Source organism: Ambystoma mexicanum, chromosome 10 (assembly GCF_040938575.1).
Source record: "Ambystoma mexicanum isolate Mex_15411 chromosome 10, UKY_AmexF1_1, whole genome shotgun sequence".
Taxonomy (NCBI): Eukaryota; Metazoa; Chordata; class Amphibia; order Caudata; family Ambystomatidae; genus Ambystoma; species Ambystoma mexicanum.
In genome coordinates this window covers 1,592,980,982-1,592,995,923 of record NC_090932.1, presented here as the reverse complement: position 1 = coordinate 1,592,995,923, position 14,942 = coordinate 1,592,980,982, and the positions used below count along the sequence as shown (strand labels likewise).

Below are 14,942 nucleotides of genomic sequence, written 5' to 3'. Positions count from 1 at the left end.
TGTGTTATGATTACTATGCTCACAGTGTGCACACAATAGACAGCTATCTGCATGGGAGCTAAGCACATTCTGTGTTACGGTTACTATGCTCACAGTGTGCACACAATAGACAGCTATCTGCAGGGGAGCTAAGAACATTCTGTGTTACGGTTACTATGCTCACAGCGTGCACACAATAGACAGCTATCTGCATGGGAGCTAAGCACATGCTGTTTTATGGTTACTATGGCACATCGTGCATACTATGCTCACAGTGTGCACACAATAGACAGCTACCTGCAGGGGAGCTAAGCACATTCTGTGTTACGGTTACTATGCTCACAGCGTACACACAATAGACAGCTATCTGCAGGGGAGCTAAGCACATGCTGTGTTATGGTTACTATAGCACATCGTGCATAATATGCTCACAGTGTGCACACAATAGACATCTATCTGCAGGGGAGCTAAGCACATTCTGTGTTACGGTTACTATGCTCACAGCGTGCACACAATAGACAGCTATCTGCAGGGGAGCTAAGCACATTCTGTGTTACGGTTACTATGCTCACAGCGTGCACACAATAGACAGCTATCTGCATGGGAGCTAAGCACATGCTGTGTTATGGTTACTATGGCACATCGTGCATAATATGCTCACAGTGTGCACACAATAGACATCTATCTGCAGGGGAGCTAAGCACATTCTGTGTTACGGTTACTATGCTCACAGCGTGCACACAATAGACAGCTATTTGCAGGGGAGCTAAGCACATTCTGTGTTACGGTTACTATGCTCACAGCGTGCACACAATAGACAGCTATCTGCATGGGAGCTAAGCACATGCTGTGTTATGGTTACTATGGCACATCGTGCATACTATGCTCACAGCGTGCACACAATAGACAGCTATCTGCAGGGGAGCTACGCACATGCTGTGTTATGGTTACTATGGCACATCGTGCATAATATGCTCACAGTGTGCACACAATAGACATCTATCTGCAGGGAAGCTAAGCACATTCTGTGTTACGGTTACTATGCTCACAGCGTGCACACAATAGACAGCTATCTGCAGGGGAGCTAAGCACATTCTGTGTTACGGTTACTATGCTCACAGCGTGCACACAATAGACAGCTATCTGCATGGGAGCTAAGCACATGCTGTGTTATGGTTACTATGGCACATCATGCATACTATGCTCACAGCGTGCATACAATAGACAGCTATCTTCAGGGGAGCTAAGCACATGCTGTGTTATGGTTACTATGGCACATTGTGCATAATATGCTCACAGCGTGCACACAATAGACATCTATCTGCAGGGGAGCTAAGCACATTCTGTGTTACGGTTACTATGCTCACAGCGTGCACACAATAGACATCTATCTGCAGGGGAGCTAAGCACATTCTGTGTTACGTTTACTATGCCCACAGCGTGCACACAATAGACAGCTATCTGCATGGGAGCTAAGCACATGCTGTGTTATGGTTACTATGGCACATTGTGCATACAATGCTCACAGCGTGCACACAATAGACAGCTATCTTCAGGGGAGCTAAGCACATGATGTGTTACAGTTACTACAAGTGCTTGTCATGCTTAGTGGAATTGCCTTGACCATTTGTTTGATAAAAACATATATACTTTCTTTTGTCACAAAGAAAACCCTACAGTCTTTTGTTCATAATGTATTAAACCCACTTTCCAATGCCTTCCACATCCATAAATGAATTCTCACAGTGCAGTGGATACATACTTTATATGACAGCATCTGCTTGTTTTGACTACCTGTTTTCTACATTATCTGTCATATATATTAACTTTAAGACAGTTTTGACTGCTTGACTCTATCATTGTACTGATCGGTCTGTCTCTCCTCCCCCTCCCCTTCTCCCTGCCCCTTACCCTCTGCACTAATATTCCCTAACCTGCCTCTAAATTCACTTGCATTATCTTTCTCCTCATTGTGTTATCTCCACCCTTCTCTGTGTCTATTTTATGTATCACTTCTCATGCGTCCTCCTTCCCTCAATCACTCGACCTCTCCCTTCCTCCTTATTTGCTTCCTGATTCCAATCTCTCCATTTCTATTGTATTCGCCTTACATTGGTCTCCACCTCCCATTCCCTTCACTAACTCCATCTTTCATGATCTCTCCCTGTTGCATTTCACTGCCCCCTCCCTGACCCCCCTGTATAACTCTGTCACTTTAACTCTGCATGCCATTCTGCCTATCTCCTTTACTATTACCCCTCCCTCTCTCTCTCAACAACCCCGCCCATTTATGCCACCACACCCCCTTTCCCATCTCTGACTGACAATCCCCTTTCCCATCCTTTCCCTTCCCCCCTCATCATCCTCCACCTGCCCCTCTCTCTTCCAATCATCCCCTTCCGATCCCGTCACTGCCTCTTCTCATCTCGTCCCATCCTCTCTTACACTATCCTTTCCCTGCCCTTCTCTTCCAATCCTCTCCTTGCCCCTCTCTCTTCCAATCATCCCCTTCCCATCCCGTCACTGCCTCTTCTCATCTCTTCCCATCCTCTCCCACTCTTACCCTATCATTTCCCTGCCCTTCTCTCCCAATCCTCTCCTTGCCCCTTTCTCTTCCAATCATCCCTTTCCCATCCCTTCACTGCCTCTTCTCATCTCTTCCCATCCTCTCCCACTCCCACTATCCTTTCCCTGCCCTTCTCTTCCAATCCTCTCCCCGTCCCTTTCACTTCTTACACACTGCTTACCCTTCTCTTACCACATGCTCTCTTCCTATCCTCTCCCCACACGGCCTTCTCTCTTCCCAACCCCTCACTGTCTCTTTCTGTGCCCACCCCATTCTTATATCTCCTTCTTCCCATCCCCTCCCTACCCTCTCCTTGCTCCTCTCTCTTCCAATCCTCTTCCCTGCACTCCCTCTTCTCATCTCCTCCCTACCCCTCTATTTGCCCAACTCCTCTCTCTTCCAATCCTCTTCCCTGCACTCCCTCTTCTCATCTCCTCTCTACCCCTCTATTTACCCAACTTCGTCCTGCTCCCCTTTCTTCCCATCCTCTTCCCGGCACTCTTTCTTCTCATCTCCTCTCTACCCCTCGATTTGCCCAACTTCTCCCTGCTCCTCTCTCTTCCAATCCTCTTCCCTGCACTCCCTCTTCTCATCTCCTCTCTACCACTCTATTTACCCAATTTCTCCCTGCTCCCCTCTCTTCCCATCCTCTTCCCGGGTCTCTCCCCTTCTCATCTTCTCCTTCTTCCTATCCCCTCCCTACTCCTGACTTTTCCCTACCCTCTCCCTGCTCGTATCTCTTCCCATCCTCTTCCCGGCCCTCTCCTCTTCTCATCTCCTCTCTACCCCTCTATTTACCCAACTTCTCCCTGCTCCTCTCTCTTCCCGGCCCTCTCCTCTTCTCATCTTCTCCTTCTTCCCATCCCCTCCCTACGCTCTCCTTGATCCTCTCTCTTCCAATCCTATTCCCGCCACTCCCTCTTCTCGTCTCCTCTCTACCCCTCTATTTACCCAACTTCTCCCTGCTCCCCTCTCTTCCAATCCTCTTACCTGCACTCCCTCTTCTCATCTCCTCTCTACCCCTCTATTTACCCAACTTCTCCCTGCTCCCCTCTCTTCCAATCCTCTTCCCTGCACTCCCTCTTCTCATCTCCTCTCTACCCCTCGATTTGCCCAACTTCTCCCTGCTCCTCTCTCTTACAATCCTCTTCCTTGCACTCCCTCTTCTCATCTCCTCTCTACCCCTCTATTTACCCAACTTCTCCCTGCTTCCCTCTCTTCCCATCCTCTTCCCGGCCCTCTCCTCTTCTCATCTTCTCCTTCTACCCATCCGCTCCCTACTCCTGACTTTTCCCTACCCTCTCCCTGCTCGTATCTCTTACCATCCTCTTCCCGGCCCTCTCCTCTTCTCATCTCCTCTCTACCCCTCTATTTACCCAACTTCTCCCTGCTCCCCTCTCTTCCAATCCTCTTACCTGCACTCCCTCTTCTCATCTCCTCTCTACCCCTCTACTTACCCAACTTCTCCCTGCTCCTCTCTCTTCCAATCCTCTTCCCTGCACTCCCTCTTCTCATCTCCTCTCTACCCCTCTATTTACCCAACTTCTCCCTGCTTCCCTCTCTTCCCATCCTCTTCCCGGCCCTCTCCTCTTCTCATCTTCTCCTTCTACCCATCCGCTCCCTACTCCTGACTTTTCCCTACCCTCTCCCTGCTCGTATCTCTTCCCATCCTCTTCCCGGCCCTCTCCTCTTCTCATCTCCTCTCTACCCCTCTATTTACCCAACTTCTCCCTGCTCCTCTCTCTTCCCATCCTCTTCCCTGCACTCTCCTCTTTCCCTTTTGACCATCCCCTCCCCTAACGCCCGTCTCTCCTCCCTAGCAGCCGTCCATTGCTCTGTGGGACCCTGGGGCTCCTGGAGCGAGTGCAGTTCCCTGTGTGGGATTGGCAGCCGAGAGAGGACCCGCCAGGTCACAGTGCCACCCCGGAACGGAGGGGCACCCTGCCCAGACCTGAAGCAGCGGAGGGGCTGCCATGGGGACAATCCCATATGCGAGACGGCGAAAGGTAAAGCAGTGACGTAAGATGTTTCCTGGCGCTCACTGGACCGCTTGCTTGGTTTCTTATTGTTTTTATGTTTGTTGAGGAATTACAGTTGTGTTAGAATGTTTTAAAATATTTTAAAACAACATTTCATAATACATTGGTAAACTCATCCACATGAAGACGCTTCACCATCATAAACTCTAAAGGGAAATATTATAGCATTTTTTAAAAAAAAGAAGAGTCACAAAACCTGTAATTTAACATTTAGACAACGAGATATGTTAATTTGCATGAATAGTAAAGGCAAGGTTATGTGTGATAGGCGTGATGGTCTACTGCAAGATTACTGTGCTCTTCTCCACTTGAGACGTTAGCGTTGGAATCCAGACACAAATGTTTATTGTTCAGCTTGAGGGTGGCCCCCAGGCTTTAGACAACAACCTTAGCATTTTTCTTCCCTACCTCCATTTTCTTCTCCTCATCTCTGTTATTTTGGACAGCACTCCATTGATAGGCTGCTAGGTACGAGCTATACACATCACACACGAACATACATGCATAACTACCTACGTACCGGTCCTCTGGTTAGGCTGATCGGCACAAGGCCATAGAAGGCTCTGTGGCTAAGTCCATCTTGACATTGATGTGCTGGTTTATGGTCAACCTATAGCAAATCCTAGCAGCTGTGGAAGCGATCAAGAACTTTTAGGCTGAAGGAGAGGCGAGCATATGGTTCATTGGGCAGAGATTTGGCCGAGAGTCCTACATAGATTCCAACACAGTAGTCAAGGGGGGCCAAGACGACTATTAGGACCAACAAGGGGGTGTAGAGATGGGAAGGGGGAGAAGGGAAGTGAAACAGAAATCCAAGAAGGCAGAAGAGGGGAGGACAGAGAGTAGAAAGACCAAAGTACCCTACACAAGACTCACCCAGATACACATATTTATTTTGTTTTTAAAAACCAATGTTATGCAAAGTTAATACAGCACTGGAGGACAAAATAAAAACAAATACAAAATGTAGTTTTACTCAATAATAAAACTCCATCGAGATTATTGTAAAACGAGCTGTCAAGGGAGTACAGCCTATCAGGGCTCAGGTAAACCATAAAGGTCAATTACGATTCCTTACAGACTTTGAAATAAGTGCCTCACACACCATGTGTATAACGGCCTTCTTTCAATGGCCAGGAAAGTGCTACCTTCTCTTAGTCAGTCTTCAGTAGTCGAATGTTTTATGTTTTCCCAAATATTTAGTATCATCTTACTAGCCGCTAAGATAAAACCTGGGAAGAGAGTACAGCCTACCATCGAAACCCAATAATCTCCTGTGAGACATACACTTAAATCTTGAATCATGATCACGCCAATTATTTCAACAACAAAAAAATCTCCAAAATGGGGAACTGTTCTACAGTATCAAAGCATTTTATTATTATTATTATTATTATTATTATGATGTTATTGTGATATAATCCAAAATCTGGACTTTACACAAACATGAAAACACATTATAACTCTTAGTACAATAATAAAACAATAATATCAATAATAAAACCTAGCAACAATAATAATGGCACACAATCCAAATACAAACTACAAGATCGGTGAGTAACTTCTACTCAATTCCGAGTTCATCAGTCCGCATAGCTCATAATTCATTTAAACATGTATAAATATAGGCAAAATATGTACACAAGAAGATACGGTATAGCCCAGTTATTACAGTAAGGTGCAAAACTTTCCAAAGAATCCCCAGACAACAGACCACACCAACCTATGGACCCTATGGTGTGGCACCTGGAGTCCGTAGGTCAGGAAGGAAGGTCTTCACTTGAGCCCATACCATATATAGGGCAAGCTGTAGTGCGAGGGTGTCAGAGTTGAGACAGTAGTCCCAGAAGGAATCCCCAGTTAGAGCCTCATACCTGTATACTAGTTTGCCAAGCATACACATGTACACCGGCCCCAGCTTAGCTCACTGAGTGAGGACATGTCTGGCTGACTCTGTAGATCCGGATCTCCCACAGATGCGACAGGTCCTATGTTCCAGTGGCTCCCCCAGACGGGGGCCAGTGACTGCTTCCAGTTGTGTTAGAATGTTTTAAAATATTTTAAAACAACATTTCATAATACATTGGTAAACTCATCCACATGAAGACACTTCGCCATCATAAACTCTAAAGGGAAATATTATACCATTTTTTTAAAAAAAGGAGAGACACAAAACCTAAAATATTATTTTCAAAACAATTTTCAAAATAACCATTAACTAATTTAACATTTAGACAACTAGATATGTTAATTTGCATGAATAGTAAAGGCAAGGCTATGTGGGGGCGGAGGGGTGCAGATGTGTGATAGGCGTGATGGTCTACTGCAAGATTACTGTGCTCTTCTCCACTTGAGACGTTAGCGTTGGAATCCAGACACAAATGTTTATTGTTCAGCTTGAGGATGGCCACCAGGCTTTACACAACAACCTTAGCATTTTACCTCCCCACCTCCATTTTCTTCTCCTCATCTCTGTTATTTTGTACAGCACTCCATTGATAGGCTGCTAGGTACGAGCTATACACATCTCACACGAACATACATGCATAACTACCTACGTACGGGTCCTCTGTTATCTGGTTGTGCATAAATCAACTCCCAGTACCGGGAGTTGATTTATGCGCAACCTTAAGATGAATTGCCTTACCTCACGGGCCGGGCATAATAGCAAATAAGGTTGGATCTTCTGGAATCTATGCACAACATGGGCCAGAGCACTATATCCTTTTAATTTAGACAGGTGGGTGCAATTCGCACACCAATCCCATCTATTCAATTTGTGTTCAAAGGATTTTTTCAGATGGATAAATGGCATGTCTTTCTTTTTATTAAAGGGCCAATCAATCTCTGAGAGGAGGGTTTCATTCAATTGTTTATTATTATTATTATGAGGGTATTAATTAGGCATGGACATAGCTCTGGGAAGCAACATAGCATGGAGGGAAGGACACAGTGATGGAAGCAGAGATGCAAGGGAGCTGGGAACTAACAATGGGGGAGGCCTGGGGGAGGTCTGGGGGGGAAGGGTGGGCACCTTGGCAGCAAGGAACCAGGGGTGGAAATAGTGAGCAGCAGACCAACAAGTATCAGATTATGTGGTGTGCGGAGGGTGTGTGGACCTAGGTGTTAGGGAGGAGCCATTCCTTTAAGAGGAGGTTCTTCTGTTATTTCCTGGAATGTAGAAGCAAGCAGGGTTCACCCCGGTGTTGACAGGCAGGAGGTTCCAGAGTCCTGGACAATAGATAGAGAAGGCCTGTCTCCTGGTTATTTCCTTCCTGCACCGGCGGAGTTCAAGTCTGCACATCTGCTTACTTCTGGTGGATTGTAGGCCTCTGAAGATGCTGCACATATCTATACAGGAAGGAACAATGCTCGTTTGATCACAAAAGAATGTACAATAGATAATAAATCACATTTGACGGGAAGCAGTGAGAGTCTTACAATGGGGTGAGCTTAGGAACATTCTGACCAAGTTGTAGAGAGGAGTAAATGGAACAGTCACTAGGGACAATAGATCGGTGGACAAACAAAATTAGACATTTTTAAGTGCAGGTAGGCGGTATGGACAGCTGTGCTGGGAACGTTACTATGATGGATGAAGTGCTAGAGTGGAGGCAGAGCAAGTGAATGGCAGAGGCATGTAAAGGTGAGGGAAAATGTAAGCTTGAAGGCAGATGAGAGGTAGGTTAAGAGGGTAAGTCGGAGGCGAGGAGGTAGGCTTTCAGTTTGGTTCTGAACAAATCCGTGTGGACGATTTCTCGGATGTCCAGGGGAAGAGAATTCCATGCAAGTGGAGCAAGAAGTGAGAAGGAATGGAAGCGAGAGGAAGCACAGGGAGGGCGAGGAGCCACAAGGGTAGTCGAGGACGGCAGTGCAGAGAGTACGAGAAGGCTTGTAGACTTGGATAGAGGAGGCTAGATACAATGTTGCTTTATCATGGAAAGATTTGTGAACCAGGAGAAGAAATTTAAATCTGGCCCTGTTTTGCATCATCAGCCATCCAGCCTGGTGATGGTACGACTAAGTAGGTGTGAAGTGAGCGAGTTCAAAGGGAGCCCTGGTTGCGAAGTTAATGAACTTGATGAGAGGACCGGAGGCATAGTTGGTGAGACCAAAGAGGATGCTGGCTAAATAGTCCAGTTTAGAGAAGGCAAGAGTGGTTAAGAGATGCTTGGTGCTGTTGAAAGGAAGGAGGTGACTGATTTTCCTAATATTTAGGAGGTTCATTCGAGCCACTGTTGCAGTTTTGGAGATGAAAGTAGAGAAGGTGTTAGAAGGGTCATAGAGAACGTTGAGGTTTCTAGCTGAAAAAGAGTAGGGGAATGTGTCTGGTGGTAACTGGATAGGCAAGGGAAGAGATGAGAGAGTATTTGGCAGGTAAGAAGTACACCTCTGTTTTGGTAGAGTTTAACATCAGAGAGTGTGAAGCGATCCAAAATGCAATGGCTGAGAGACAGTTTGAAAGATCAGAGGACAGTTCAGGAAAAGAGAAGATTTCGGCGCACTCCGCTAAGAGTTGGCACGAGAACCCAAAGGAGGAGATAAGTGCCCCAAGAGCAGAGGTGTAAAGAGGAGGGAACCCAAGACAGAGCCTTGTGGAACACCAACTGTTAGAGGAGTTGAGAGGTGTTGTTGTTGCAGGAGCCAGAGAATTGGCAAGGCGCCAGGTAGTTCTTAATCCAAGCAATGTCTTGATCTCAAATCTCAAGATGAGAGTATTCAGGAGATCGGAGTGATTGACAGTGTCAAAGGCAGCTGATAGGTCAAAGAGAATAAGAATATAGGATAGGCTGGAGTGCTTAGTAGAGGTGATGAAGTTGGAGACATTCAGGAGAGTAGTTTACGTGGATTGTCAGGAACGGAAACCTGATTGTAGGGGGTCTCGAAGGTTGTGGAGGTCTAATAAATTGGTAAGACGGTTAAACACAACCTGAGCACTTTAGAGTAGTGCAGAAGGAGAGACACAGGGCAAAAGTGAACCAGCATGTTTGGGTCACCCTCTTGTTTTTTAGGAGAGGGATGACCATGGCTGGTTTGGAAATAGAGGGAAAGCAAGCGGAGTCGAAGGACAGGTTAAAGAGTACAGTGAGGTGAGAAGCCACTAAAGGGGCAATAGGCTTGACTAGCCGAGAAGCAAGAGGGTTTGATGGGGCACTAGAGAGGTTAGCCTTCATCAGTAGAGATAGGAGTTCTTCAGTATTAGTGTGACTAAAGTGGGAGATAGAGACAGAGGATGATGGTAGAGTAGGCGGAGTGTAGAATGTAGGCGGGAGTGTGAGGAAGGTCGGAAGATAGTCTCCAATTTTGTAAATGTTTGCAGCGAAGTATTCAGCAAGGTCATTAGCTGTGAGAGTGGAGTCGATAGTCATAGGTTTAGGAAGAGTGAGGAGTGAGTTTAGGGTGCCCTGTAGACAATGAGGATGGTTGGAGTAAGGGTCAATGAGGGTTAGGTAGAATTCCCTTTCTCTCTATCAAGAGAGAACTTGAGAGAGATCAGGGCAGAGAGGTAGAGTTGCAGGTCATCATGCGAGTGGGTGTGCCTCCATGTGTGCAGCAGCCGATGCATGTCTGTGTAGTGAGAGTGTATGAATGGAGTGACCCATGGTTGAGAATGTTGAGACCTATGGGTGAAGGTTAGTAGTGGGAAGTGAGAGGTGATTATAGTAGGGATTGGAATCTGGAGAAGGCAGTGTTGGTGGAAGAGGCATCAGGTGTGAAGGAGGAGAGTGGGAACTGTAGGTCAGAAAGGAAGGGAGGAATGGTAGAAGGTTTACGTTTATTTTTTAGTAGTAGGTGAGGCAAGTGCTGAGGAGAGGTCAGACGGTGTAAAGGAGATGGTGGTGGAAACAATGGAGTGGTCAGATAGGGATGGTGTGACAGGAGTATTAGTGGCTGAGAGAGAAAAGAAGATGAATAAGAGATCCAAAGAGTTTCCCCCTGTGTGAGTAGGTAGGTTTTGGACAGAGTGGAGAGCGTGGTCACTGAGAAAAGACTGAAGTTCAGATTGCTGAGAAGTGGTTGAAGAGGGAAGGCTAAAGTCACCCAAGAGAAAGTACTGATGTTTAGTGGAAAGAAAATCCAGGAGTTGCCCAAGTTCGTCAAAGAATGATCCAGTGGGACCAGGAGGGAGACATATGGAGATGATGTCAACCAATTGAGGCAGTGCAATAGTAGAGATGGTGAATTCGAAAGAGGTAGGAGAGGACATGCCATTGGAGTTTTGTATGGAATTGAGGCGGGAAGAAAGTAGGTGTCCATTGCCCCACCTCTGCCAGTTAGATGAGGAGAGTGAATGAAGGATCGTTTGGAGTAGTGTTGGGCTACCAGAGTGGCAGTGGCAGATGGAAAAGTCATAGCCAGAAGGGCTAGGTGAGGAAACCTGTAGTAAAAGTAGTCAGTGATAAAGGAGGTTTTGTTGCATGCAGACTGAGCATTCCAGAGTGCAATGTTCAGTGCTGCAGTGGGAGAGACAACACAGAAATGAGCAAGCTAGGGGTACTCAGAGGTGCAGCAGGTAGGAAGGTAAAAGCAAAGGCTTATAGATGAAGAGGCTGGTTAGTGGCTGGTCTTCACCCTTCAATGTACCACCCTTCACTGGGACGCCCCTAGCTGGACACCCCTAGAGAGTTCAGAAGTGATGACGCATGCTCTTGTCACCTGATCGCCTAGTCAATCAGTGGTTGGTCTCTCTCGTTTTGTCCATTGTGTCCCCTGACTCTGCAGGCAGCCTCAGACAAATGGCAGGAGTGCCTTTGGTGGTGTTGGAGGGAGCTCAGTGTTGCGCTCAGCCCAGTTGAAGCCCCTTTTGGAGGTGGAAAGACCTTTCAAATATGGCAGTTCTGGAGTTGGCGGTCACGTGGGCAGTCCCTAGATCAATCCTGGATGTTTCTTGCAGGTCCCCTGTTCCCTGCAGGCAGCCGCAAGCAGATGGAAAGAATGCCTTTGATAGTGTTAGGGTGAGCTGTGTGTTGCTCGCAGCCCAGTTGAAGGCCCCTTTGGAGGTGAAAAGACCTTCCAAAGATGGTAATTGTGGGGTCAGAGGTAACACTGGGCAGTCCCTAGATCGGTCATGGATGCTTCTTGTATGTCCCCTGACAACTGCAGGCAGCCTCAGGCAGATAGAAAGAATGCCTTTGATAGTGTTAGGGTGAGCTGTGTGTTGCTCGCAGCCCAGTTGAAGCCCTCTTTGGAGGTGAGAAGACATTTCAAAGTTGGCAGTTCTGAGGTTTGAGGTCGCATGGGCAGTCCCTAGATCGATCCTGGATGCATCTTGTGGGTCCCCTGACCTTTTCAGGCAGCCTCAGGCAGATGGAGAGAGTGCCTTGATGGTGTTAGGGTGAGCTGTGTGTTGCTCTCAGCCCAGTTGAAGCCGATTTTAGAGGTGGATTCGATGGAGGTGGATACGAAGGTGATATGGGCTTGCAGTCGCAGCCAGTACTATTTAATGGGGGCCGGGGTGATGTCAATTTTGCAGTCTTTTGCGTTGTAATGCAGCACGTGGGACACATCGCAGGGGTGCCAGGGTGGTTCCCGGAAGCCCTTCTAGTAGGACGTTACCACCATCCAGGTGGGAGAGGACCAAGGTTTAGACAGCAGATCGGAAGTTGTTTGCTGGGATGTAGGGCTTGACTTTCTGCCAGAGGAAAAGTTGGTACCAAGCCCCTTGCCATGAGCTCCGTGAAGGAGAAGTATAAATCGTTGTCGAACCAAAGGGTCTTGGCACAGCATATGAGATACATTCCTATTTGTGATAGTTTACTGAAAGGAGATTCCAGAGGACATCATTTTATAAAGCTATCAAAAATATTTAATTCAATTTAAAAAAAAATGTTTTTATTGCAATTGGTTAAATTTAAACCTTTACAAATAAATGAATAAGAGAAATAAAAAAAAGAAACCGATACATAGATACAGACTAAATCTGGAAACCAAAAAACGAATAAAGGATGACAAAACCGGAAAGGACACAGACTTCCCCGACCCAAGAGGGCAACCCCCCCGGTACCTGGACGGGTGACACCGGATAGACTGGAACACAGGCGGCACGCACAGAAACTGAGTCAACTACCCCAGACAATCCCACCAACACTTTCTTCCGCCCCTTAGTTACCGCCAGGCACCACAGTGATGTGGAATTGTCGAGATATTGGCAATCACCACACACTACCTGAGAGGATGACATTGGCAGGTGCACTGGCCACAGGAGTATGAACGGAGGATAAGGGGAGCTATGAGAGAGCATGATAGAGGTGGGGGCCAGAGGAGTAAGGAACCTTATATGCCAGTCAGACCCAGATCAGGACAGAGCCGCATCAGGGGAGACTATGCAAGCCGAGCGCTTCAACTCAGGATAGAGACGCAAACTAACCAACCCAATTTCCCTTTCTGCATACACCTCTCAAACTCCAAACCAAACACATCACTACATCGCAACAACAAAACAATAACACACATAGTCTTGCACAGCAGTACACGACGACTACCGGCCGCAAACACCCCAGGCCCAGCCAACGGACCCACCGGGCTGAGGCCGCCAACAGCACATCACTGCTCTCTTGCACTTTCCCTGCTGCCTCCCACTAACTCAACCTCCCCTCCTCTTTCAGAGCCGCCAGAGCGCCAGGGGACCACTCCGGTGGTGCTAGTGCGCGGTACAAATGTCCTTTAACATTAACATTAACATACATAAATACATAAAAAGCAAAACATACTTCAAAATTAACAAGGAAAAACAAAAGAACCACATATCTTCATTTCAACTGATACAAAGTCATAAAATTCAAAACAATCATCAATTAATCTAGGGAGTGACAATTTAATACAGGTAATATCCCAACTGTGACCAGACAAAAAAAAAGAGAAAAGGTGACAGCTCATTCACACACATCCAACAAACAATCTATCCTAATACACTCATCCATATACAGTTCAGCAATCAAATGTACACAATGTAACAAACGGAATTACTTGTGGATTATTGCTTTTTATTAAGATGAAATATGTCTTTTTCTTTTTTCCTTTTGTTCTGTCTTGGAATAAATCTAAGTTGTTAGCCTATATTGTAACATTTCCAAGACTCAGACAGGACCGACTGGTTTCGACGTGAAGTTGTTGTTTCACAACGTCTTCATCAGGGGTTAAAAGACATTCTAAAACAACAACATATGTATGGCCACATGAGTCAAAATGTGGTTTGACAATTGATACTCCCTGTGATGGCCTAATGGTAGTACTATACATTCACATACATGGGTGACAAATAATACCACAGTGAAATACCCCATGCTAGACACACCTCCACGAATGCCAGATGATCCCACAGTGACTTTGGTGCCCAGGGTCCTCATGGCTTCAGTGAAACAATGGTGATACAGAATGGGGTGAGGCCAACCCTATATAATGGTGGAAATTGGGAGAACCCACAAGGGAAAAGGAGGACTACCTGTATTAATTGGCGATGTCTTCCACTTGGTCAAGCCAGCCTCGCGAGAGGCATGCCTGCGAGGATTTTGCCTGATGGCTGTTCTGCAGCTGTTACACTTAAAGAGGTCACACCTCACTGCCTATAAAACATTGCGCAAGGAGGCCGATCTAATCCTGAAAGAATACAATGATTTGATTGGGCTACCCGTGCATGAGCACATGTAAAAGTGGGCGACAACAATCGACAAAAATGGGAGATGCATGCCACATGACTTACTTTTATTCATTAGCGGGTTAGTTTGACAGATATGGCTGCCACCGTCATCCTTTGAGGGAAACACTGCGCAGACGAAGGGGTCAGAAATTAACCTCAATTATCCTAAAAAAAAGCGAGAAAATCATTGTACATCCGACAATGGAAAAGTCAGTGGTGCTGTTGAAGCACACCAATTATCGAGCGACCAGAACATGTTGTGATGTTATGTGTCACGAAATGAGGGACGCATTATACATCTGACATTTGGAAACAGTGAGGCCCCGCCCCTGTTCGAGCACGGCAGAATCACGTTACTCCCCTTAACTCATGGGTATCATGGCAAAGTCTGCGATCTTAATAGCAGAATGGAAAGAAACGAGTCAGCAGTGCCGGGCGGATAAATTAACTGGAATGGATCAGGCAGTGGGCGAAAGCCTAAACCGGAAGTGAAGCAGCCCCGATTAGAAGGGTTGCATTCCTGTTTGTGCCATTTCACAGCCTTCTCTGCAGACCAGAGTTACAGCAGATTTTGGTCTGCCTGTTCAATAGACAGTTTACAAATTATAAATATTTTCCCCCAACCATCTTCCAGTTGACACCCCTGTGCTACAGGTCAATTGTCACATCATTTAGGATCCACTTCAATGAATTGCAACGCAACTTTATAGATGCTCTGACA

General features: G+C 46.4%; 1 protein-coding gene across 2 annotated transcripts in view; it reads left to right on the top strand.

Moving 5' to 3' along the window:
* LOC138492644 (somatomedin-B and thrombospondin type-1 domain-containing protein-like) overlaps positions 1–14,942 on the top strand; it is a 281,295-nt gene that overhangs the window by 161,424 nt on the left and 104,929 nt on the right. The window contains exon 2 of one of the 2 annotated variants that reach the window (XM_069619947.1): positions 4,366–4,551. In XM_069619947.1, coding sequence (XP_069476048.1) covers positions 4,366–4,551 — 186 coding nt within the window. The remainder of the gene's footprint in view (positions 1–4,365; positions 4,552–14,942) is intronic. The other variant, XM_069619948.1, reaches the window with a different exon arrangement.